Genomic DNA, 27,937 nt, shown 5'->3' with positions numbered 1-27,937 from the left:
CCTTGTTGCCTTCCTGCTGTGAGAAGGTCAGCACACCTCCATTTGCATATCTTCACAGGTTCACAGGTCCTGTTCACACCTGGCATGAACATGTGGACAGCTCTAAGTAGAGCTATAAATGCGGCCAAGACGCGTTGAGGTCACACATGAGACACAATCGCTCAGAGCACATTCGGAGATGGTTTGAGCCACATATGGACACATTCTCTTAGGTGTGTGTGCAAATGCGTACTCAGCCACACTGAAGGACCCCCTACTCAACTAACATCCTTTGTGTAAGTGGAGTACATACTCATTCACGCGCCAGTGGTGTCATATTTAAATTCATAACAACAAGAAGAAGCCACAAAAGGCTAAATGAATTCTTGTGGATAGAGCTCACGGTGCTCACCCACCAAGGTCTTTGCAAACTTCTTCTTTTTCATTGTAGAGTGGGGGAGTGAGATCTGATCACAAGTGGGCACTCGAGACACACGTGGAGATGCATTCTAACACAAGGTGTGTCCTGACACAGCGCCATCCACCTGTGTGACGCATGTTAATGGCAGGTGCAAACGGGGCCACAATCTCCTCTGTGGCTTGTCTCAAACATGCTGATGCTTATTAAAATCAAACAAGTCAGGTATTTTTATCAGCCACCTCCCAGCATGCAACAATGTGTTGTTGACACTGCTGACTCAACTCACTTTTTCCACTGCGGACAGTACCCTCTCAACGAGGACATATCCTTTCCTATCCTATATAGGAAATAGGATAGATATTCCTAACCTATTGAAACTGCCGCAATATCATCTTTAACACGACACAAACACAAAAACAATGGAGAGAGCAATACTGAGCAGGTCATGGCATTCAGATGAAGCTGTCTAATTCAGTCAGTTGGGCCAGCCACTGTAGTTTGATGTAAGTAGATACAATGCAGATACAAGGCCAGGCCAAGCTGCTCAGTGTCTGCTCTTTGCTTGGGTGAGTGTGGGAGTGAAGGGTTTATATCAGCACAGCCTCATACCCACTGCAGGGCCAACTGGCAGGTCAAAGCATCATGTAACATGAGTGAACTCTACTGATAACTGTTTTGACAGCTGATGGTCAGATAATTCTGAACTTTGACGTATTTGACACATCTTTATGTCCTGAACATGGAGGACTAAAGCTTGACAGCAGCCTTCTGGAATGTGTCTGACAACCTTCAACTCTGGTTATAGGTTTGAATTTTGCTCTTGTAGGTAAATATTCAAGTTTTAAAATGTATAATAATGAAGCGTTCAATAGTTCTGGGAAAGAATCAACAAGATGGAAAACAAATATGAGTATCTCTATAAGACTATTCTGGTTGCCTGCAAAAACTGGTATCAGTCAACAAGGATGACAACGGATGATCGCAGGGGACACTGACAGTCTCCTGACAAATGAAATAAATAAATTACCCTTACTGCAAACAAATATATCTGGATTAGGATACCAAGAAAAACTGACGAAAACATGTAAGAAGTAAATATTCCACAATATGTTTACATAAAGTGGCTTTTTCACATACTGGTCAGGCCAGCGAATGTGCCAACTCAGCACTTCCTATTGTCATTGTATCAGTACAAATATTGCAAGGTTGTACAACTTTACTTCCTTCTCTTTCTTCCCTCTGTTTGTCTCTGTTGAATCAGGTTAGATCAAATTATTTGAAATGGCTCAAATTAATCAAATATACCAATATATCAAATATAAAGCATGAATGCAGTAGAGCAGTGCACTAGTCAGAGCTTTCACAGTCTAATTCCACACAAAGGAGAACATTTGTATTACCAGTCTATTACTATTACATGAGTTAAAATTTCTAAATAAGTTATGTGAAAGAAAATCATCTGACAGATAACTAATGTCAGAGAACTTGAAATTAAAATGACACGTATGATACATTTGACAGTTTTTCCTCTGGCACCAGTGACACAGCAGATGTCGGTATTAATTAGCCGTATTCAACCACATGACCGGAACAAAGTAGAAACAGGAAAACTATGCAGTTAGCCATCTCTGATACCTTATCTCTATACAGCGATAAGACTTTCACAGAACGCCTGCTATCATTAAATTTCCACCTTCCACCATAGAAACATGCTGTATTTACATAATGACTTTGCATCATGGACAAGAACAGTATGCATTCGAATAAAGACAGCTGCCATGCTTGGACAAAATAAACCATTATGCAAAAACTCTAATAAAACATGCAAAAAGACATCCTGAAAATACTATCTGGAACACTGGAACAATGGTACATTGTTAGTGTTGGAAACTTGCAAATAAGGTGGAGCAAACAAAGCAGGCAGTAGGTAACACGTTACCTGAGCAGCTGAGGGTTGACGAAGGTGATGATATCCTGCAGGACTTTGTAGGCCGAGCCAATCAGAAAGTAGGGCCCAAAGGCTCTGATGAGGCAACGTAGGAAAGACGGTTGGTGACGCCCAGCTTTCTGACCGGACAGCAGCACCTCTACTTCCTCCGGGCTGCTTTCACCGCCGCCTCCTCCTCCGACGTGGTTGGTGGTCAACGGTGGAGGCTTGGAGTACACAGCCTGGCTGGACAGATTCTGCTCACTGGAGAATTTCAAATTTGGGAGGTTGTTTGGGAAAGAGACAGAGGGAATAAGAGAAGTGTGAGGAACTCCCATCATAAGTAACTACGTAAAACAACAGACCGAACTTGAATAAACGGAATGCATCTGAAATAAGGACTTCTAACTTCTTAGAAAACTATTAAAGCACAGGCTGAAAGTAAGCCAAATATTTGCAGGAGCTGGTGCAGACCAAACCAGAAACCACAAGATGCATTCAAAACTGTTCATGAAGTCATTCGATGTCAGGAAGTGCTTTAAGTTTTGGATGAATTACACTAGAGCTGCAACTGCTTCCATTAGCAATTCATCCACTAACTGCTTTTGCTTCAAATCATATCACATAAAACACATTTTATACTTCATTAGTTCTGATCATCTCTTTAGCGAGACACAAATCATTGCAATAGCCAGTAGTCATGCAAACACTGCACGGTAATGTTAGACATGACTGTTTGTGGTTGTGGTTGCATTTGTTAAATTTGTTCACAAGAATGTTCCTTTGTTCAGAGAGATCTCAGGAAGTGAGACATAATGCAAGAACTACTCCAAGTTTTCAGGGAAAGGAATGTTTTGCAAACGACACAGAATCTATTCTAATACCAGCTTAAAACGCAGGAGTCGGATTCCAGCACTGAACTAATTGGCAACTACAGTTCAACAGGACAACTGTGATGGAATTCAGCTTAACGCCAAACAGGTTTCCAGCTCACAAATTAGACGCCTCAACAAGCTTTCCCATATCATTTTACAGGCTGTTCTCAGTGAAAAAGCATCATGAAATGCTGCACAGAGAGAGGAAGCAGCCTGGAGGTCAGAGTTCAGCAGGCTCGACGAGTGTGTCTGTGCATGAAATTCCCCTTTTTCACTGGAAAAGCACAAGCACAGCAAAGGTGGAGAAACTAATTTCTCCTGTATGTTACTGAACAGTGGAATACAAGATTTCAGACACGAGAGAAGTCATTAATTCTGCAGCACATTATACAGAGCAGTTGGGGGTGGATTTAATCCTTCGAGGCACTGACTGTAAAAAACAAAATTACACCAAAAAGATACGGAATCAGAGCAACAGTGCTTCAAAAGAAAGATCAAACATGCAATTCGTTTTTGTTTTGTTTGATGTTTTTTGCTGTTTTAAGTCTGTTGTCTGTTCTGGACGAGGACTCCTTTGTAAAATAGATTTTGAATAGTCCTGGTTAATAGTCCTGCTGCTATGTTACAAAACACATCCTCATGGTTTCTCTTGAGCAAGAAGGGGTGAACATACGTCTACACACACGCACACGCACGCACACACGCACGCACGCACGCACGCACGCACACACAAAGAGAACCTGCCCTCTGAGACAACATCCTCTCTCCTCTCTGTTCTGACGAGGAAGTGGAGGGTGGGGCAGCTGACTATGTTAAATTTTTTAAATATAGAAGCAAAAAAGAGCATATTATAGATGTGTGTGACTCAGAGTTAACATTTCTCGTATTTGAATGAGCGTACAGCAGGATATGTGAGACGACAAATCTGAAGCGTCATTCGGTATATTTACATGCACTCAGAATCCTGATTAGTGTCCGCTTTCTCCATTAACCGGATTCCTAACATCGTTTAAAAGGGGAAACCTGGTTAACACAGCTTGAATCCTGCTGAAGAAGGCCAATTTCTTGCCATCGATGAATTGATCCTTCTGTACTAACAAGTATTGTGTGTGTATCCAAAGCCAGATATATCGTATTCCTCGGTGCCATAGAGCTCCACTGTTGGCGAAAAACTATTAAAAACATTACTGAGGCGCACTGTGGCACCCATTGATATTTCTTCATTAGCATGGACTCAACACACACCCAACACAAATAGTCCCGATAAAAGCACTATTGCCACCTGTTGGGTAATATTAGCTGAGAGCTAAAGTGCCCAGCTGTTTTGGGAAATTACTGATCTTACTGAAGTGGCTTAAAATTAAACTAAGCACCTGTTTTAATGTTTTATATCTTCAGCAGGAAAACAATGAGAACTCCCACTCACTGTCTCACTTACTGCTGAAATATTTATCTACTACAACATTAGAGACTGTCGTCTCGTCATACTCATCATATTTATGTTATGTTGCTTATATTGATGAAACTGCCAGAAAATTGAAAGGAAAGAACAAACACAAACATGCAATCCGACACCAGGCCAGAGATTATCTAGTAGTGGCCCATATCCATTGATTAGGTCTATTGGTCCTCTGCAGTTTTTTTTTTTTTTTTTGCCATTTAAATGATCTGCTTGTTACTGTATAACTTCACTGATGAATTGGCAGTTATGCTATTTATTCATATGACCGTCACTGAAAATGTTTTTTTGACAAAAAGACTTTTGTCCCCATTTACTTTCCCTTTTGACTTGCTTATAGAATGGAATTAATATGTCTGATAACACTTCGATCCATGATACATGATGTATGTATGTTTCCTCTTAAATTCACTCGTTCTTTTCTATTTGTTTGATCTTTGGAAAATCTTTGGATGACTGAAGCAGCTCCTGTGTACTGCTGTGAGGCTGCCCATAAGAAGGACGAAGGCTGGACAGATGGGAACATAATCAAATGAATATTTCATCAGTGGGCGAGATGGTGTGCAGGAGTTATTCTCATTGTTTTCAAGTTGCACCTTCTTCTGATGCACCTGTCACACATTCTACTACATTCTGATTCTTTTCAAGATCTCTTCAGTAGGAACCAATGAGCTGTGGCAGGAGGGTGGAGATGTAAAGGGAACATCATCACCCATTACTGCATCCAAGATACTTCAATCCAAACTGAAACAGAAATAAATAAGTACAGATATGTTTCTACAACAGAGCAAAAGTCTACTACAGAACCTGGTCTCTCAGAGCACTGCATCAGTACAGATGCTCCAGCCAGGAAAAACAAAACCAAATAACAGCCTGTGAAAATGCAGAATCATATGTTCATCATACGCTTACAATAAGCCAGTCCTGGTTCAGAAACATGGCAGCGGATAAATCTGATTATTGACCAGCTGTACATTTGGAAGTATCCAGGTTACAGCAGTTCTCCAGTTTCCTGCTTTGACCTGATTTCTCCCAATGGGCTGCTCTCTTCCTCTGTAAATATAATGACTGTTTTCATTCTGACAACAAGCAAAGCAGTAGCTTGTACCGTATATTTCATCCACTCCTCTCACCTCTTCATTTACAAACATACCTTTTGGCTTTACACTGCTCCTTCTCCCACTCTTTTATGAGTTTGGGAACCATCACCTTGGAGCTGTCGCGCTGGTTCAGGGACCAAAGGTCTTTGGCTTCCAGGGGCATTTTGTAGCCTTTAATGGCCATACTGAGAGAGAGAAACAGTTTCATTCAATCTGGTACATTAAGAAATTCAACACGAACAAGTGTAATTACTGTAAACAAAGGAGATGTTACTTAAAAGCTAGTTAGCCTCCACCTGCCCCACTGCTTTTTCAGTCTTTGTCAGTATTGTCAGTTTTTATGTCCCCTGTTGTGTTTCATGCTCTGGACAAAATATGATCCCCAAACTCAGCAAGAATGGCCACCACAAAGATACTTAATTGAGTTTCCTGGATTTGCTAATCATCATTAAGTACTAAGTGGATCAAATTTCACTGGAAATTGGCTCAGTGTATTTTCCGGCATGGGGGGAAATGGGCTTACAGAAGAAAGCAGAAAGAAGATGCCGTGTTTCCATTAGAAAAAGTGCAAGGTCCTGTTTGTTGCAGGGATCAAAAATAACAAAAACAGGTAATTACAGAACAACTGGTGTGACACAGGGGCTACCAATCATATCAACATGGTCTCACTTGTTTACAGCAATTACAGAGGCATAATTCCACAAATATTCTGTATGTTGACGTTCAAAAACATAATGATCACAAATGTAATTTTTTGCTCTGTTTGTTCTTATTTGTTCTTCTCTGATTATAAACATCCAAATCCACTGCTGCAGGGCAAAAGTCACTTTAAACTTTTACAGTTGTAATATTTTGCTCCGTTTGTTCTTATTTTCACCCTTATTGTTCTTGTTTCCTTTCTATTGTTCTTATTTGCACCCATATTGTTCCTATTTTGCACCTTATTGTACCTACTGTTCTTATTTGCACCTCCATTTGCTGTTTGCACAGCAACATGTTTACATACAAACTGCTGAATCTGTCACGTGTGAACTTCATTTGTGTGAGGATTCGATTAACAATTTCAAAAGGGAATTATCTGTAGCCAATCAGATGTCTCCTTCCTTTTCAGCCAATCACACGAACATAGATTTGAGGCTGTATTTTAATGTGATCACACAGCGTTACATCTGTGCAGCCTGCAATTACGAGTTAGAACATAAAGAGGACAAAGGTCTACCAGCTGCTCGCCGTCTGGTGGCTTCTCTCTGCAAGTAGCTGAGTGATAACTCTTTTGTCATGCATGATTAAATATGTTTGTTAGTATGTTAGTATGTCGTGTATGCTAAATTTGTTTAAGAGAGGCAGGGGGTACATGATTGGCTGAAAGGTGACAGGTGCGTGATAAGTTCCATTAAAAAAGGCCATTTTGAAATAAATATTTCTAAAATGTTTAATGTATTTAATAGTTAACAGTTTGAAGCTGCACACACAAAACAAAGATGTTTGCATTTATTAATTACTAAAGCAAAGCACCACACATACAACAAAGTGTGGATGGACGCTGTGTGCAGGGGCAGAGAGCAGCGTGAACTCACCTCGTGAACCACCAAAATGTCATAGTGGAGAGAAAACCTGCTGTGGTTTCAGGGCAGGGATTCTGAGGAGAAATTGAAAAATGTGCAGAAAAATAGGCCACAGAGGTTAAACAAGGATAAGGAGGACATACTTAGAACTGTGTTCTCTGCTGTGTGTGTGTGTGTGTGTGTGTGTGTGTGTGTGTGTGTGTGTGTGTGTGTGTGTGTGTGTGTGAGACTTGCTCTAACCAGCACAGAGCAGCCCCAGAGCACACACTCAGATTTTCAACCGCTCAGAACACTGAACATACGACGTCAGCAGGAACTGAAGATATACAACATATGAATGACATGCACAAACACAGACACGCTTCATGGATTCTGCGCTTCACTGCAACAGGAAGTGTGACTCACGGGGTCTGTGACAACATTGGAGAAGAGAGGAGGTTTCTCATTGAAGCAGCAGAGGATCAGCTCACAGACCACCAGGCCAAAGTAGAAGTAGAAAGTGGTGAATCGCAGCTTGTCGGTCACTTCGCTCTGAAATGTAAAACAAGGACACACACATACGAGCAAACAAAGAGGTGATTTCAGACATACAGTGGCCAGCATCTCTTGTCAACCAGTGTGTTTACTTGCACAGTTAATTTACAGATAATTAGCAAAGAACCAAAGTTTAATGGGACATTTTGACCTGAAAAACTCCAAAAGTCCTTCTTTACGGAACAAGATTGTCAGAACCAAATTTCATGGCACAAAACCACAAATGCCAACTTCATGGTGGTGCTAGATGAAAAGTCTAAAGTCACAAGGTGAGCAGGGTTGGATTCTTCACAGAACTTTACAGAACTATATGGTAATAGTTGTTGAGATAGTTCAGTCTAGACTTGAGTGGTGGATTGGCTGACAGGCTGACATTGCCATCCCTAGAGCAATGACGCTAGAATGCCTCAAAAAGACATTAGACAGAAAAACATGCAAGCTAAATGCTAACACAACAAGCATGCTAATCTGGTCACCTTATTAGTTCAGCAAGAATGCATGTTAAAACTTGCTAAATAGCCCAAAACTTTGCATTTATAAACACGAAGTACAGCGTTTTCCTGCACAAATTTTATATCATGTAGTAATGATATAAAAATAAAATAATTACTACGTTTTTTGGGGGGGGGACAGCAATCAAGCTTAAGGTAATAAAGTTACATGTAAACACCTTAATCAAAGTATATTACCTTATTCTAAGCATTCACAATAATCGAGATGTTTACATGCATGCAAATGTACTACTGGTTAACCTCCATCCATTCATCTTAGCCCTCATAACAACAACACTCCCAACATACACCCACAGGGGAGCCCCTCACTTTCCTTCCTGTCACCACTCACAAACATCATATTTGTGCATGGGCTAATTTTGCGGATCAACGTGATTATAGCAGCACAGTCTGCAGTAGCCTGGGCTGACCCCTACACATGGCTGCTTGGTTAACCGTCCGCCTCCGAACGCCTGACTGCCAGAGGCTCTGCTTACGCGTCATGGGGTTGGTCTTACTTTCAAGTAATCAAGACTTCTAACTAGGAATTCTGCTTTATCTTGAAGGTATGTTTTGGTTTGAGGTGTTTTCTGAATAAACAATGACAGCTAAAAGCTTTGAGGGAAAATTCCACATACCATCCATGTTGTGGCACAAAGAGACTGGAACACAACAACTTAAAGCATGGCAACAGACACACCTTTTGCACTCCTGCAGGCTGGATAGGTGTAGTCTGCTGATATATAAGAAGAAGTCCTGCCCACACACGGATTTGTCATTTTACCCCTGTTGTGTCATATTACCATGGCGACATGCATTTCTCATACATTTGTCTGGCTGAATGGATACTCATTTGCCATAAAAAAACACAACAAACACGTTTGAACCATGAAGGAAAAGTCAGAAAGAAGCTCTGAGGTCGGGGGGAGGGGCCTTTAGCCATTAATCAGTTTATCCTCAGCACTTACTATACAAGCATGAATATGGACCAGTGAGAGTAAGCATTAGTCTGATAGTCGACCATAATCCAATCATTCTGCACGCTAACGTTTTGGCAATAGAGATGAGTATGCAAACTACAGCGCTGCTTAGAGCATTAAGCTGAGAAACAAAACAGGAGATGAAAGATGTTACAATGCTTTGTAGTCAGTTATAATTCTCTGTGGCTTCATCACTATAAGTGACCCCTTTCACATGTAAGTGGTCATGTGATCTAGTGATAACATGAACGTTACAGCAGATTTAAGGTAACCTTATTTTGCTTGAAAACAGCAATTTCCAGCCTAATCACTTCGCTCCAAAAAGAAAAGGGAACATGTAATTCCAGCAGATTAGAGCTCCACAGTCCTAGAAGCCAGAATTCTCAGCACCAAGCCAAGTAGTGACCTGGGTCAGTGGTATTTTTCAACAACTGCATTGTTTCAATCCCCGTAGATGTATTCTATCTATCGTATCTTTTCTTCAGGCCATACACTGCACCATACAGCTCGTCTTGACTGTGCTCTACTCATTTTTGTTCTCCAGGTACTTTTCTCTGTTTTGAACTGCAGAATGCTCTTGTGCTTTACTTTGAATAAAAGCTGCAGCCTTTACTCACTGACAAACTGCCACCTACACTGTACATTCACTCACTTCACGGCTAACCTTCTCGTCTGCACCATTTGCATTCACAGTCACTCCCTGCCACTCCCTCAGTCTCCTGCTCAACCACGCACAAAGGAGCTACACGAGGACATCAAAGGGCTGGTGTTGGTCACATTTTAGTGTCAGCTCAGCTCAGCTTGCCTATCTGGGTCAAGTGAGTAAAAAAGAAAAAACGCAGTCGCTGTTGCTGGTAGCTTGGCTTTTCAAAAATGCTTAAACTTTGACCGAGGTGGCACCAACATAAGTTCCTGCTGCCAGGTACTATGTGCAATGGGAAAGAAAAAAAGGGAGTGGAGTGGAGTGGAGTTGATCTGCGCCATGCAGTGAAAAAGACCTGCTATTTCCTCTCCGCTTAGTGCTGCCCTGGGCTGACCCCTCCAAACATCCATTCACTGTTAAGTGCCAAAAAAACTCCTGAGACAACAAGGGGAAGAAGGCAGAGTTGACTGATGAAGTATTCTAAAGTAACGACAGCAGTGAGGACGATGATAAGAGGCATACGAGGAAAGAAACGGAGAGAAAAACAAGAGCAAAGACAATACGAAGTACAAGAAGGTACAGAGACAAGAATATTTGGGACACTGATTCGAGGGAGACGGTGAAAGGGCACCAGGCAGAGAAGATGATGAAAAACATGTAAAAGGCATTTGAGGGCTGAGGCGTGTTCTCACCTGGCTGGAGGCCTGTAGGATCTTGGAGCGGAAAGGCACGATGGCACACAGCACAGACAGGAACCAGAAGATGAAGAGGACCCCTGAGGACTGAACCCCACGTAACCTCTCAAACTGGATCAGAAACGTGGCCAACAGCTGAGAGAGGAGGGAGGGGGATATTACACGGAGAGAGGAAAAATGAATTGGGGGGGGGGCAGAGGAAAGACTAAGTTAGATTAGCCAAGACAGAATCACTGAGGGCATGTGAGGTAAACCACGGTCTGACTGGGTCAGTCTTTCACGCTGACTGTTCCTCCATGGGTTAGACCGACTGCAAAAGGTGTAACAAGTAAGAATTCATACTCCAAACAAATAAGGGGCAGCATATCACCAGAGCAGGTCGCAAAATGTGAAGCGCACCTCACTGAATTTTTTGTAGACTAATAATCCCATTTGCCACAGCTTTTCAATAGTTCTGGGAGCCCTCAAATACTCTCTTACATTTTCAGTCCAGTCTGAGAGAAGCTGTATCTGCTGCTGCTGTGTGAGCTTTTCTTTCCACTGCCTCCTTTTTAGCTTTTAATGTGGCGAATACTGCGGCCTTTGAAATCTGTGTCGAGATTTTGGTGCCGTTGAGGCATTACATCGCTGACATTTTCTGGCTAAAAGGAAAGCCGGTACTAGGGTTATTGAGAGACGCATACACTGATTTTCTTTCGGAGGAAGTACAGATAGTGTTCTGAATGCATATGAACCAAACTAGGAACTGATTGTTGACCATCCTGTGTTTTTGGTGAAGACAAAAAATCACAATCAGCTGTTTGATTTAGAGTAGACAGCCAGTGTAAAGTGCCATAAGAATTTGTAGCAATAGTAACAACAGCAAGATGGTCAAAGCATGCAGTTGGTGAGAAGGAGAACAAATGTCACTTTCCCGTGTAACAGGATCATGGCAAAATATCTCCATTCACACAGCCTGCAGTCAGAATGCAGGCGTTTCTAATAAATCACATTAGACTCCGATGCAAACGTTATGCTTCATACCAGCCAAACAGATTGCACTCGCTATGAACTCCCAGTAACGCCACAAATGTAAAAGTTAATATTTCCATCACGTTTTCCACATCATATTTGTTCATCTGAGGTTTGACTGCCACTCTTAACTGGAGTGACACCCCAGCTGTTTGTTGGTGTGCTAACAGTCGTGAATGAAGAGGAAAAAAAATCAGAGATTACAAGAATAATAGAGAATAATGAGTCTTAATTTTGAGAACAAAGTCTTAATATTGTAAGAATGAAATTGTAATTTAATGAGAACAAAGACATAGACACTGCGAGAAACATAACAACATGATACAGTGAACATATCATACACAGTAAGCAGATGGGTTTTGAAGCAGCAGCTGGAGTATATCGGGAACATGGTTTTCTACAGGAAGCTGAGACCAGAGCACAGTCATGGCATCAGAGAGTGCTTATAGCTCAGTGGGATTTGTGCAAATGACACGAGAGGCAGCATGAATCTACCTGCCCCATTGTACTGCGCTCTGCTGATGTGGTAGGATCCCATTTAGACCACTGACCCAACAATCTGACACATAACCCCTTTTCATTTCCCTTGCGGATTTTCAGTTACTTTCTTAAACCAAGTAGCTTTTAATTGATTGTTCCATCTGTGTTACTTGAACCACAAGATCAGACTGCAGTAGCATTGATGAATAAATGGCACTGTTGTACTGTGCCTTCACTGGCAGCCTGAAGGTTGTTGTTGAAGGATGTCTCAACAAACCTGATGCTCCACTGGTTTGGAGAGATGAGAACACCCTCCCAGGAAGGCATCCAAGAGGCATTCGATATAGATGCCCGAGCCACCTCAGCTGTCAGCGGCTCTACTCTGAGCTCCTCCCGAGTGACAGAGCTCCTCACCCTATCTCTAAGGGAGCGCCCCACCACCCTGCAGAGGAAACCCATTTCAGCCGCTTGTATCCGAGATCTCGTTCTTTTGGTCATGACCCAAAGATCATGACCATAGGTGAGGGTAGGAACGTAGATTGACTGGTAAATCGAGAGCTTTGCCTAATGGCTTGGCTCCTCTTACCACAACAGGCCAGTACAACGACCGCATTACTGCTGCCGCCGCACCAATCCACCTGTCAATGGAGTGGAGTCCAACATGCACTGGGAACAGTTCTGACTTACTGCCAGCAATGCAAACCAAGCTCCTGCTCCGGTCATACAGAGACCGGACGGCCCGTAGTAGAGGGCCCCAGACTCCATACTCCAGAAGCACCTCCCACAAAATGCCACGAGGGACACCGTCGAATGCCTTCTCCATGTCCACAAAACACATGTGGACTGGTTGGGCAAACTCCTATGAACCCTTGAACACCCTGCGGAGGGTGTAGAGCTGGTCCAGTGTTCCACGACATGACAAAAACCGCATTGTTTCTCCTGACTCCGAGGTTCGACTATCGGCCGAACTCCTTGAACTGTCACCTTATAGTGGTGGAGGGGTTTGAGTACTTGAATGATCCTAGGAGCTATGTTCTCCGGGGCTTTTTGCCCCTGGTAGGGTCTCCCAAGGCAAACAGGTCCTAGGTGACGGGTCAGACTAAGAGCGGTTCCACAGCCCCCGATGACGGAAACAACAACGAGGAAGACTACGTCACCCGGACTGGCGTTACCGGGGCCCCACACTGGAGCCAGGCCTGGGGTTGGGGCTTGCAGGCGAGCGCCTGGTGGGCCTTCGCCCACAGTGCCCGGCCGGGAAAAGCCTGGAACAGCGACATGGGCCCACCCTCCAGTAGGCCCATCACCCGCAGGACGGATCAGAAGGGGCCAATGCGATGAGATTTGGGTGGCAGTTGTGTGCGGGGGGCCTCGGTGGCCCAATCCCTGGACTCTGAATCTGGCAATGGGGACATGTAACCAAGCCATTTCCATGCATCCCATTTTTAGAACTAACTCCTCCACCATGGAGACAGGAGCAGTGTTATCACTTTCAGCTATGCATGTCATTGCCGTGCCTGATGGTATGACCATGTTGACCCTAAACAAGTTTTCTGAACACACATGAACCACAAAGAGGTTTCTTCTCAGGAGTGCAGGTGCTATTGGGTGGACACATCCTCACCATGGTCATGCCGAGAACCAGCGGGGTGACAAAGTAGATGGGCGGCTGGCTGTAACCCTGCCGCAGCTCGTGGAATGTGTAGAAGAGATCCGTCCAACACACAATCCATAACAACAAGCCAAACGCCTGGGAACAGAGAAAAGGAGAAATGAGCAATGGTGAAAAACAGACATGAAACACTGTAAAAACACAGGATGCTAAAAGAGACCATCAGCTGGCTGGTAGCCCATCTAAACGTTTGACAGCGGGGGAGTGTTTCAGTTAGTCCTGTGCTCATTGTTCAGTGTTGTAATAGCCATTTGCATTTTAAGTCAAAGTGATGGAATTTTTTTGTTAAGAAATCAGTAAATATATCCTTGTTGCACTTATTTGGTGAAAAATGTAATTACCAAGAAGAATGCAGGGCAATGTGGCCACACTCTTCTGACAATGTCATTTGATGCACTCTGGCCCAAACAACATTTTTCAAACACACACCCATTGGAAAAAGAGCAGCAGGTACACCCCCCAAATGACTAATCCAAAGACTATAACAGGAAGCACATCTTAAGTTTTCAAGTCAAGGGAGAACAAATACATTTCACTTGTTTGTTTGGCTTACATCGAGATGTGCTACCTTGCTCACTGGATCTTGGGTTTAGTGGAACCTTGCTTTGGAGTCAGTGTGAAAACAACGTCCCCTCTTACCGTTTTAAATCTGTTCATAATGGACATCATGATATAGCCTCTGTTGTTCCTCTTAAGATAGAAGAGGTAGATGGGGCAGACAGCCCAAAGGTAGATGCATGGCAGCCATGACAGAACAGAGAGCTGGAAACACTCTGGCAGATCCGGCCGCTCTGTGTGGAGCGTCTGATTGGCTACCTGCAGAGACACACAGCACATGGAGAACAACACTTTAGCGTACAGTCCTGCATCTGTTATCAAACAGCCCCAAACGGTGCTATCTGAACCCTTCCACTGACCAGGCGAAATCAAGACTCCAACACACACTTTTAACAGTGGACACGTGCATCACCACACCTTCACCGCCCACACAAACACGCCACCACAACTTCATCCGGCCAGATGTTTTCCTTCAACTGAAATCTGTAAACACTTTGAGAGTGTTCGTACATCTCTGTGGTTGGGGGGGGGGGGGCATATTTGGACCAACACGCATGCATTTACAAATATTAAATTCCATTTCACTTTTTTATGCATGGAGACACAGGCGTAAGCATGTGTGGAACACTGATGTGTTTACAGAGCTTCACAACCATGATACTGTGTCTTTACTAAATTAATCAGATGAAAGACTTATGGCAGGTAAGTCTTGGTCATAGGCCAGAGCTTCACGCACGAGAATATGTCAAGGTTAAACTTCTTCATGACATTGTGTGAAAACAGTATGACTTATTTACTGTGATGCTGAGAAACAATAGGTGAGCAATCCAGAGGACATCCTGAATCATGGTGAGATGCAGGCCTGACGCAACAGTTATCGTGCTGCCTTGGACAAACACAGTTGAAGACCCGCCCACAGATGGAACCAAGATAAACACAGCTGCCATTTTGTAGCCACTCTCCAAACACCACCACACCCATCTGCTGAAGCATGTGAGTGCGGCTGAATGTGAGTGAAAGTGGTACGGTGGTAAGGAGGTGATGGGTAATTACTCCTGCTGGTGTGTGTGTGTGTGTGTGTAGCGTGTGTAAAGGGCAGTCGTAAAATGTCACTCTCCACTTCAGAAGTTCTACATATTTTGGCTCATGAGCCCTAAACACTCAGGCCATGTTGCACTCATGGCTTCATTACTGATCTTGACAGCAAGGATTTAACACATCACAAGAGATTAAAGCTTGCGTCTTCGTTATTTTCTATAAGTTCAGCGTCTTTTTCCCCATGATGACTCAACAGAAAATTGAATAAACACTTGAGATCAGACCTAAACTATTGTCCTTCAGTTGGCTTTTTCCATGTCTTTTTCCAAAGACACTCCAGAGCGAGCCTGGAGTGTCTTTGCTTTCAAATGAAGCTTTGCCATTTAGAAGTAATGGAGAAGTGACAGTATTGCACATCATTTACACCTGATACAACTTTTAACCCAAGCGATGCTGTAGTGTCAGATCTGAGGGTTACATGACAAGATTGTGCCACTCCACTCTGTCCTCTCTGTGCGCACTCTGTGCTCAGGGGCATGGGGGAGACAGGCACATGAAGAGGATTTCTGAACATGTTTCTTTACTCTTAACTCTGTATACTAAAGAAATCACACCTCTGGTGGAAAGTTCCTAAGATCCCAATAGATACTGAGGCCAGAGGGATCTCAGTGGAAAATCCCTAAAGGCTACAGTGGAAAATTACCAGTAGAAATTAGGTTAGAGATTATTAATTATGCATTAAAGGGGAAGACCCCCCTCTATGTAAACACCAATAAAATCAGTGTAAAGATATAACTTGATAAAAAGGATGTGGCCAAACTGTGTGGCCAAGCCCTCTGACAGATGTATAAAAGGTGATGCGCAGAACAGAATTTGGGCATTTTTGGCAGGACTTGCCTGGGCTTTTTGATCTGTGAAGAGAATAAAGCTCCCTGGACTCAACTCTTCTGGACTCTGGCATTTTTTGAAGAAAAGCTGATCTCTCCTAAGACTTAGAATTTTTAAGATTATAAGTGATAATATTAAGAGTTAAGAATTAGGCAAAGAATTATTTTTGACCCTGATCCAGTCAGTATCTGGTCCTTGGCGAGGCAGTCGGAGATCCCCGTCAATGCAGACGAGAGACGTCCTTTGTGCAAATGACGAATCTAACTAAAATCACAGGGAGCAAATCAAATCTCTAAAATAATGCTGTTATTCTTTTAATATAGGAACTTTTCAGTTTTTATTTTAAGGACATTTTGGGAAATGCAGTTGTCGAGAGTAAGATGAGAAGATCAGTAGAAATCTTTGGAGTCGCCAGCAGCTGGTTTGTTTAGCATAGAGGCAGGAAACGGGGAAACAGCTAGCCTTGCTCATTCCAGGGTATGAAAATTCACCGCTCGGATCCTCAAAAGCTCACTAATTAACACATTTTATCTCACCTGTTCAATCTGGACAAAAACTGTAGGGTTAAAACAACAGTTTGTGGTTTTTTGGAAGTTAAGTGAGGTTATTATAGGCGCGACTTCCTGTCGTCTCCACTGACGGCCTGGTGAGATCACAGTGACGAAAAGACGCCAGCCGGAGCAGCTGTTCCTTCAGCGCAAACGTAGGGTTACCATGACGCTAAAGTTACTTCAGTGGAGATTTACTCATACATTCACACAGTTTCTCAGGTTAGTCTGTAGTGAGGCTCTGTATTGGTGAAGTCGGTGCTGTTCTGTGACATTACCCAACGAAGGCTTCAAGGTTACATTTTTTTTCTACTTCACCAGACAAATTCACAATTTTAAAGCATTTATAGATGAAAAGTCAAGTCAATAATGATGTTGATGAGCATACTTGCCAACCTCTACAGGAGACCAAACCTAACTAGGATAGATTCTGTCTGTAAGGATCCTCATCCTGAATCTGAATCATATTAAAAGTTGTATTTTTTTAATGAATTTCAGGAAATGTCAGTTTGTCGAAGATTGGCGAGTAAAGCGAGGTAGCATACATACAAGGTGTTTTTGAGCAGTTCATGTGTGACAGTTCAGATACACTAGTTGGCTGCTGGCTCTGAAGTGATTAACTTACAGATTAAGGGGTTTTTCTCCTTCCCTTGTGCCAACAGCACATCAATTGCTTTCCTATTGCATGTAACATCCTCCTAACTCACTCAGCATGAAAGAAAGTACTGAAAAGTACACGTCAAATTTAAAAGCACTCGGATATCTGCACTGGTGAAAAGGCAATGAGCAAATGCTACGTTTAATGCCTGATTATTTTTCCCTTGTTCACACACATCACATCAACTATGAAAGATCGCTCCATTTTTAAAATCGTTCATCTGATAGGGAAGCTGTTTTCTGCATTGATGCTTATCAAAGCTGTGGCCTAAAAAGGGTTGAGCTTACCAATGCAATCTGAATCTGAATGTTATCAAACTGCACATTAGAGATTGAGAAAGTGAACTAGAGATTAACCGATTATCAGCCGGGCCAATTATCAGGGCCGATATTTGGAGTTTTGACGTATCAGCCTTTTTTAAATCTGACGGGCCGAAATCAATGCAGCCGCCCCTCTCTCTCTCCTGCCACTTCTGTCTTCAGCATTGTTCCGCCCACTGTGCCATCTGATTGGTTAAGATAGCCACAGTATGCGTAAGTGGCAGAGCCAAACTGAAGTGAAAGCTGTCCTCACACACACGGCGGAGAGGGAGCTCCCCGGAGCTTTTCCACACAACAAGTTTTCCCACACGAGCGGCAGCTAGCTCGTAGTACCTCCACGAGAACTTTTCTCGTGTGGAGAACACATGAGTTGAAGGTAAACGCAGAAAACTCTCCCGAAATTGTGATAAACATCCCAGTGCTCTACATCTCACAACTACTACTACTAAGAGAAATTTGCATTTCTATCTATCTAATAATCGGTATTGTATCGGTCCTGAAAAACCCATATCGGTCAATATCTAAAGTGAACAGTCAATACTAATTCAAATGCAAACTGATCATGAAATATATGCAACTCAAACACTTTTTATAAGCCTTAATGCTCAAGAGTTGACTGTGAGAAGCACATCAAATGAAAAGCTGTTAAATGACAACATAACAGACTTTTATTGGTAATTATCATGTGAAAGAAGAGAAAAACTGCTCTTAGCACACTGCTGCACATCCTAAATGTAGAATACTGGCATTTATTCAAACTTTCAAGGCAGTTAGCACTACACTTGAAACCTGAAACCTGCAACTTCAACAAAAGGTGAGAAGAAAAGGGCGACGTGCCAGCAGGCTTGAATAGTCGGGTGACTGGAGTCAGAAACACATGGACTGTAAGATGAGGCAGACAGTGCCAACCTGTTGGTCTGGCATCTTCCTCCCTCGTGAGCCTCTTCACTCGGTGGGATGGTTGCGTAGCAGCTAGTTATTATCAACGGATGGTTACAGAGCCATAGGGGTATAATGCGAACACCAGACTTCATAAACACAAGTTACATCACAACACGACAAGCATGTAGGGAACCAGTCTTCACAGCAACTGCTGTTAGATCAGTATAAATCTGGAGTACATATTTTATTTATTTATTTATTTTATTTACTAATCCCAAACTGGGAAATTATTCTCTGCTTTTAACCCATCACTGATTCACTGAAACACACACATGCACCATGCAACCTGCAGTGAAACACACAGGAGCAGTGGGCTGCATTCAAGCGCCCGGGGAGCATATTGGGGGGGTTAGGTGCCTTGCTCAAGGGCACATCAGGCAGCTAATGGCGGGGGAGAGGATACTCCACCACACCCAATTTTTCTGCCAGTCCGGTGAGGGAATCGAACCGGCGACCTCCCAATCGCAAGCGCTTCTCCAACCTCTCGGCCACGGCTGTCCCAGACTAGACTTGTGCGCTTGCAGGCTCCGACCTGCTCCACGGATTTTTCAGGTGTGAAGAGCAGGTATGACTGGAGAGATTTAAATAGGTCGCACTTCAACACATTCTGCCATTTAAAATATGGGGATTTCAGGATAACAGAAACCCTGAAGTTTTTCTGCTCAGGAAAAAAAACGCTTTAAGGGCCAGAAAAACTAAGTGCACAGTTTTGGGCTGCAAAGAGCTGCAACATTACAAAGAAACATTTGAAGCACTGCATGATAAATGGACGGCTGTGGCTCAGGGGGTAGAGCAGAAGGTTGGTGGTTCAGTCCCTGGTCTACATGTCGAGGGAATCCTTGGGCAAGATACTGAACCCCAAATTGCTTCCGATGCTGTGCCATCAGTGTGTGAGTGTGTGCGTGAATGGTTAGTGCTGGCCATGAGCAAAATCCCTGCAATAAAACACTGATTCACAGATCACGCACCACCACATTTGTCAATAAAATGGGTGTCCTGTTGCAGCAGGAGGATGGCATACTCAGAACTGCTCACTTAAACGCCAGACAGAGAAATGAATTTCTCTGCAAAAGCTAAGCTTGACAATAGACAGCTCCTCCCTGAAGAGACAGGTGTGCAACAGCCTCTCACTCACCTCCAAATCATGCATGAAAGTTCAGTATGTCCGGCTCTGATACACTATCAAAACTGTTTTTTACATGGCCTAACATATACTTCAAGTCTAAATGTATGTGGCCCAGTCTTTGCTCTTTCCTTTTCAGTGACTTGATGGTGTGTGTAGTGATGGCCACCAAGAACACAAGACATGGTCCCACATTCTCCACTTTTTGAGCTTCTCAAATATGTCTTGTATCCAACACTTACAAGTGAGCTCCACAACATTAGCTTGTCACTTTGCTTAGCAGGGATTTCCTGGATGAAGGGCAAAACATCCACAGTGAACCCAATGATGTCATGTCACAGAATGATACAGACCTATACTATAAGTGGGCATTATAGACAATAATTAACTGAGACAACATTAGTGGTGATGCCATTGGCAACAGTCTGGAGTCAGGTCAAAAACAATCTAATCCAACTGACAAGACTTCATTTGAAAATCTGCACATAAATCAGTGGCTCATACAGTCAGGAAACATCAACAGTTTTTATACTGACACAGTCAGAAAATATTACATTGAAAAGTAAAACAAATATAAATATGACTTAAAGCATCAGTTGAGGACGTGCATCAGACTTCCTGCAGCTCCCTCTGGAGATGCTAAAGGCTTTAAAGAACTGCAGCAGGTGTCAGTGAATATTATAAATCTGAATTTCTAGTGGGCCTGACACTGAAGTCTTCCAGGGCACGTGGACCTGCACAGCCACGCACACAGCGTTGCTTTCACTGATTGAAAATCAAATGTAGGTCAAGCCGATATGAGTGAATAACTGATCAACATGGTAGAGGACATGGTTTTGTTTATTCTGTAATGTGTAGGTGGGCAGATGTACTTTTAAAATATGTTTATGTTGAAATAATATACAAGTTGAGGTCTCTCGTTGTATTCGTTTGCCCTCTAATGGATGTGGAAAAAATAGATATTTGAATGGTTTAAACCTACAGTATGTGGTTCATTCTATTCAATATTCAACAGTAGCACTAGACCAAAAAACACAGATTCCACTTTGATTTCATTGTAATGTAATCTAACATCACTGTGTCAGCACTGACACCAAGCACTGATTAAAACAGGTGCCTCCAGTTCATTATGAGCAATAGCCATTCACATACTCACACACCGATATCACAGCATCTAAAGCAGTTCAGGGTTCAGTATCTTGCCCAGGGACACTTCAACATGTAGACTGCAGATTTCAGAGTGTTGCCTGGGATCGAACCACCAACCTGATTCTGCTGTGAAATCAAAATGCTCATTTAATCAGTCACAGTCAATGGACACACTTCTGGCGTAATGCAGGTTGTGTGGGGGTCACAGACTTCCCTTATGCTTTCCACTGTGTTTGGAGGCTTGAGAAAAGGCTGCCCATCTGTTCTCTGTTACACTGAAATGCTGTTGAGTGGTATGAATGCAGGGCTGACAACTGTAAAGACTGCAGGAGAGCAGGAACTGCTGCTGGCCATGTTCGCTCACAGTCCGACAATGTTATTCATCCATCTGTGTTCTTCATAGTTTACTGGATACTAGATTCCTTGAATGCAGATTTTAGGAGAGACGTTTCTATTTGTAGTGGACAAAGGGTTGTGATTAGCGGAAATCTGCTGTGTTATTTGGAAATGAAAACCAAATGAAAACCCAGGAAGTGAGAGGGACTGTGCAGACTGTAAGGATAATAAATCACAGACCAGCCTGTTGTAGGATATGGATAACGTTAAAGATCTACACATAAGTTTGGAAGGTTTGAAAGGACTTGATGAGATTCGTTCTCATATCAAAAGGAGACAGTTCCACAACTCTCATTTCCTTCTGTTTTACAGCCTTTTGATTCAGACACTACATTTGGGGATTTTCTGTGAAAATCTAAAATGTTACAAGCCTGCTGGTGCAGTGTTAGAGCCAGCTGTGAGTGACTTGCCTTACAGAGACGTTTGTATTACAGAAAAAAGCAAAACAAAATGTCTAAAAAGAAACTTCCAGTATCCAGTAATTCTCAGCGCTGCTCCGGTTTCCCTGCAGTCTACAGGTTATTCATTCACAGTGTGGAAAGCCTCTGACTTTTTCTCTACTGTAAATCTAATCTAATCTAAATGAGATTTAAAGATAACACATCGAAACAAAAGTGCACTAAGCAGTGGGAAGCAATAAACTGTCACCTTGTCATCATGACTCTGACTTCACTTACAACTTCCTCTTTTTCAGTTTCCATTTAGCTAAAGCTCCACCCTACACCACTGAAATCCCAACTAATGAAGACAAACTATTCCAGACTTATGCAACTCATCAGGGTTTCTACAGTGGGTGACAACACACGGCCTTTCATGTGCTCTCCCCCGACACACAACTGTAATCCAAGCTGCTGCTGACAGACTGTATGGTTGGTATGTAACATTATATATTGTGTAGTACATGTGACACATTCTGTCTGTTTCTGCTACACCTTCTTGTGTATACACTCCTCATACCATCAACATAACATAACTATCTTACCAAAAGGTCCATGAGAATCTGTTCTGGGGCTTTTGATTCTGTCCAGTTGACATGGAATTGTAGATCACTATATTGATAGATATAAAGAGACATTTGAAGCATACAGAGTCTGCGATTCGGGTGCCGGATTCAAATAGCCCAACTTGCGTGTAATCCAGCACAATGTAATCTCACTAATATCACCCTAACTGCTCACTGTTAATTCTTCCAACGCTACATCAGAGCTGTATTAAGTCGACGCTAATGCTAACAGGACAGCCTCATCCAGCTGCTTCACATTAAAAGCATTCAGCTGGTGAAACACAAGGTGGGTTTTGTTGTGAAGCAGCCTGAATAAATCCAATGTGTTTGATTAGCACCACCCACTGTCACTCATCAAAAATCCACCAACAGAACAAAACAGGTCATCAGTGGATGATTTTTCATTCTTAATATGGATTAATGGAGGCGGTAGGAGCAGCCACAGCGAGCTGATAATACAGCTGATAAAGACTTGCAGAGAGCACACCTTCATGTTGGTTTAAAGTTACCAACTAGGTTAAAAAAGTATACTTTGCAGTGAGAATAAATTCTGTTTGTAAAGTCAAGAATTACATTTCAGTCTAAATATTTCAGACTTTCATGAACATAGTCAGACAGAGAACAAAGCTCATGCAACATGCAAATCACTTCCCAGCCAAAGTATCCAGCTGCATGCATTAAAATTTGCGTGTATCCACGATAAAGCGTACGGTTGTAGCTCCAGTGAGCGACACATTAACTCTTCCCGTGCAACAGAAGCATATACACTGGCAGCACACGTGACAGTTTAGCCTTTCACATTCATCACTATTGCAGTTTGGATTTTCATAATACAATGTAAATAGCAGTAGAGAATGAAGCAAAAAGCACCACACGAAAGGTTTTACTGTGAAGCAGCTACAGGCAAAAGGTAGAATAGAATGTAGTACATATTTACTAGAATATTCCTGCTTGTGGTTTAACTGTTAACATCTGGGGTAGAGCCAAAATGATTGATTGATTAGTCAACTAATCAAATGGACAGAAATCTTTTCAGCAACAGACAGTTAACGTGATATTTTTGCAATCCAAAAATAATCATCAGATTTAACAATAATGGAAACAAAAGTATTATACGAGGTTCAAGGTTCATTTTGTTACATAGGGATCAGTGTTTTCATTTGACTGCCTTACACATCCCAAATAATTACAAACTGATAGCACCACAGCATTTCCCATATATTGGTGTATGTGTGGTGACCCATCACAATACACTGTGACTTTCTTTTGTTTTTAAGCTATTTAAAATGGATAAACTCTCATGTTACTGAAGAACTGTGTGCAGCACGTTCATTCACTCAGCTCCTACTTGCCTTGCAAACACATGGACAACAGACCCCTCTGTGAATAGCACCAAAACATGATCTAGCATGCGAGAAGGGGTAGTTGTTGGCTTGTTGGCTTTTCCCCAAATCAACCCGGAGTTCACGAGTGGTTAGTATCAATTATGGAATAACTAAGTTGAGGGAGCGTGAGTGTCTCATGTGCACACATAACTCTGTGGGAAACACTGCACCATCATAAGTGAACAGACTTCCCCTTAATCACAGACTTTTCAATGATTTTAGCTGTGACTCTGGCGTCATTGCTGGTCCTAAAGATGGTATGCTTCGAGGTAAAATCAAAGAGACCGGAATCAGACATAATTTATCATGATGTTGTGAAGGTCAAGCATGGAAGTAAGAATTCATAATTTAAAACAACCACCAGTTTGTTAGCAGGGTAGCAGGACTTTCAAACAGGCCCTCACTTGAAAGCTTATTAATACATCCACTGACAAAGCAATGACTAACTTGATTGCTGATTTTACTCACGTAGAGATTTAATTAGCCATCAGCTAGAGATAAAGATGCAGGTTACATTGAGCATATTTTATGAACAAATAAAGTCAGTGGCCAGGCCTTGGTGTTTAACTGGACTCCCTCTGAACATGCACAGTTGAGTGCTGGGAGATTACAACTGCCTCCAGATTGTTTGAAGTGGACGTAAACAGCAGCAACAAGTTTAGGTCACCTCAGATGGCCTTGTAAACAAGCCAGCCCTTAGTGCAATATCCAGCTAGACGAGGAAGCATAGCGGTAATCCTTTCTGAAACGGCAAAGTGCTGCAGAGCTCTTGAGTTTGGTGCATAGAAGGACTTTAGGCTTCCCAGCCTTTCTCACGTCAAACAGACACCAAACCAAATACATACAGCAAGACACCGACAGACAGTCTGATGATGTCTGGATGGTATAGAAGTAAAACCGTGAAGTAGTGTTACCTTAGCCTGGCGCTCAAACAAACTTACCTGCTGATTTAGTTATAACAAGACTTGTTAATATGAAAATGTTGATAAGCGCAGCTTTAAATATGTTATAACAACAACAAATAACTCTGTCCAACGTGAAACAGAGCACTCGTAATGATGTTGACCCACAGAGGATTGTCACCCAATTCTGCAGAAAAGGGCTAATCTCAAGAGTCAATACAGCTACAAACATGCTAAACTTGAGCTGCAAGGACAAATGCACGTGGATACAGGTCTTCAGTGGAGTTAGGAGGCCCAACAAGCAGCTTTCACGAGACCACATTCTGACAGAGACAGAGTTCTGTATATATGTTTTGTGTTGAGCGAGCTAATAGGGAAGAAGCTGAAACCTCATTCAGAAAGAGAATTAGTGAATAAGTGCCTTATTGGTGCAGTGGAGCTGCTAGAAAATGACAAAGTAAAACTGTTCCAAAGTGTCGGCTTGTCTGGAAAAAACAGTAATTCATAATAATCAAAGCCTGATGTGGAAACTGAGTGATAGCAAGTGTCCTTGTGATTTGGTCTTCAGGGCGAACAATCATGTGAAACTAAATTAAAGCTGAGTAGCTAAGTACAACTGGAAAGAGGAAACTGTATTTTCCTGCTCTAGGAAAATAAAAAGCCTGCTATGACATGCAAATATGCTGCTGAGAGTGAAACCCCTTCAGGTATTTGGTGAGAGGTTTCAGGAGATGAAAAGTAAACAAAAGGAACTGAACACTTTTGATACGCTGTTTAATGTGGAAGCAGCTGATGTTTTTGACAACCAAGACATGAGATCATTGAACTGCGAAGCATCAGCCTTCTACTGTGAGCAGTTCTCTTCAAAAGTGACTTTCATGCAGACTCAGTTCTGCTCAAGAGAGACTGACCGAAGCCTTGAAAACCAGCTGCGAGTAGCATCATCATAATCATCACTACCACTATCATCACCACCACTAACATCTAACATTAGATGCCTCGCCAAAAGGAACTCTGCAGAGCTTTTAGCACTTTAAGATCATTGTTTTGGTTTAGTTTAAAATCCTGCAATGTACTGTTTTGTTTCCGTCTCACTTGATCATTTTATACTACCTGCTCAATACCAAAGAGGTAGAGGCGAAGTTAGTTGTGCATAGAGCATTTAGAATGGCTGAAAAAGTAGCTGTTTCTCTCAGGAGCTCATGGAGACCAAAGCAGAGCTAAGACGAGAACAAATATTGGATAGAGACATGCCTCCAAATAAAAGCTGATTTTGCTCCATGTGAGCAAATTTTCAAACTTTCAGGATGTCAAAATGATCGACATAAACACAAGGAAGCACCGCAGGAAGGCTTTTACTGTGAAGCAGCTGCAAAAATATGACATACACACAAGCACAGAGTTAGAGACTGAGTGTGCTTTTTTTGTGGACTCAACAGGATATTAATTTGTGTGTGTTTATATCTGATGTTGTCTCAGTTAAAAATGAAGCTTGTAAATAGGTTTCTTTCAGTAGGCAGAAAACAATCTATTATATTTGCAACAATTATTAGTGTGGAGAACACTGATTCACCACAAAAACAAGCTAACTAACAGAGTGACATCATCCAGGTAGCTCATAAGGTGTGTGGATGCCACCGTGGGTCTCTGTGGAAAACTAAGTGCTGAAGGAAATCGAACGCCTCCATAATAATCCAATCGGGATTTTTTTGTGTAGTACTACTGAGTATTGACTTTACCCTACTGTAGCCTGTAGTATTTCCCATCTCCTCTAATATTTATGATACTTATTAATAGGGTGCCTGTGGTTCCAAATGGTAGTATTGATGCAACAATTTATTAATGTTAAATTTGCCTCCTATGATATTGGTAAAAAAAAGTCTGCAAATGTTATGTCATTTCATCACCATACAGAAGTATTCGTAGTGGGACAACTGTTTGTCTTTGATAGATTTTCAGTCAGCCTCTAAATAATACTCTATGGTATTATTATCATTTTGATTTAGCAATTTATTTTTTATGGCCAACTTCTTATTTTGTATTTGTTTGTTTTTTTCGTTGCCTTGCTATTGATATTTTTATTGATGCTGCCTGAATTTTCCCATCTGGGCGTTAATAAAGTTTATCATATCTTATCTTATCTTATTTTATCTTATCTTATTTTATCTTAAAGTCCTGCAGGGACGTAAATTAGCTCCTGTATACTGCATCTGAGATAAGTTTACGGACTGAATCGTGCATGGTCGTTGTATAAATACTATAATAACATTCACATTAAAGTCTCCTTCCTTGAGGAATGAACAGCGGACTTCCACGCACAGCGAACCAAAGCACGTAATTCAACATGACATTAACAGCAGCTTGTTAACGCAGTAAATGCTATTAAGTGGGTTATTTATAGTTAGCCGTGGACCTTACTGCACTTCTGAATGACTGACGGGAAAGACAACAAAGCAATGGTGATATAAGGTTGCACAACCTCGTTAGGTAAACACACAGGGAGGCCGGTGGAGTTGGGGTGTTTACGGTTCACACGGCAGTCATGACAGAGAGCGCCGGGGCAGACGCCGGCTACGGGACTCCGAGACGTACTCACCCAGAAGGGACGCTCTGGTCCGCACAGCCCCTCCATCTCCGTCTCGGCGGGAGACCGGGAACCACCGGAGAGCTCTTTATCCCCTCCACAGGTCGAGCCCCTTCTTGCAGACCAGCTTTCCTCTTCCTTCCCTTAAAGAGACGCTCGCCAGTCACATTCCACACGGACAGGTTAGGTGTTGTGGAGGCGCCTCGGGTCTCTGTGCCCCCCAGCCAGACAGCGTGGAGCGACCTTGGTCAGGAAACGCTGCGTTCCTTCCGCCCTGCCGAGAAACGAGAAAGAAAAGTGCAGTTGAGCTGGCGTAGAATTATTTCTAGCCTATGGGAGGTCATCGTGATGGCAGGGCGGGGCGTGCGTTTACTAAGCCCCCCCCCCCCCCCCCCCCCCCCCCCCCCCCCCTCTCTCTCTCTCTCTCTCTCTCTCTCTCTCCAACATGACACCACAACATGATGAAATCATGTTTAGTTGCTGAGTCATGTCGTCAAGGTTTGTATGGGAGGAAAAGTAAGATTTGACAGGTAAATGAGGTTCTAGGTAAAGTGTTCCTGGCCCTCATTCTGGGTACATTCAGGGGGATGAGGATCAAGAGGAGAAGGATGGGG

At 42.6% G+C, this 27,937-nt stretch overlaps 1 protein-coding gene across 2 annotated transcripts in view; it reads right to left on the bottom strand.

The window, feature by feature from the left end:
• abcc3 (ATP-binding cassette, sub-family C (CFTR/MRP), member 3) overlaps nucleotides 1-27,596 on the bottom strand; it is a 56,631-nt gene extending 29,035 nt beyond the window's left edge. For both annotated transcript variants that reach the window (XM_041962655.1, XM_041962656.1), the window contains exons 1-8: nucleotides 27,336-27,596; nucleotides 14,469-14,645; nucleotides 13,782-13,907; nucleotides 10,667-10,804; nucleotides 7,732-7,857; nucleotides 7,339-7,400; nucleotides 5,815-5,946; nucleotides 2,340-2,591 (exon numbers count right to left, since the gene is read on the bottom strand). In XM_041962655.1, coding sequence (XP_041818589.1) covers nucleotides 2,340-2,591; nucleotides 5,815-5,946; nucleotides 7,339-7,400; nucleotides 7,732-7,857; nucleotides 10,667-10,804; nucleotides 13,782-13,907; nucleotides 14,469-14,645; nucleotides 27,336-27,371 — 1,049 coding nt within the window. In that variant the 5' untranslated portion in view covers nucleotides 27,372-27,596. The remainder of the gene's footprint in view (nucleotides 1-2,339; nucleotides 2,592-5,814; nucleotides 5,947-7,338; nucleotides 7,401-7,731; nucleotides 7,858-10,666; nucleotides 10,805-13,781; nucleotides 13,908-14,468; nucleotides 14,646-27,335) is intronic.
• Between the last annotated feature and the right edge of the window lie 341 nt (nucleotides 27,597-27,937).

Source organism: Chelmon rostratus, chromosome 21 (genome assembly GCF_017976325.1).
Source record: "Chelmon rostratus isolate fCheRos1 chromosome 21, fCheRos1.pri, whole genome shotgun sequence".
In the NCBI taxonomy this organism is placed as follows: domain Eukaryota; kingdom Metazoa; phylum Chordata; class Actinopteri; order Chaetodontiformes; family Chaetodontidae; genus Chelmon; species Chelmon rostratus.
This window is presented reverse-complemented; position numbering and strand designations above follow the sequence as displayed.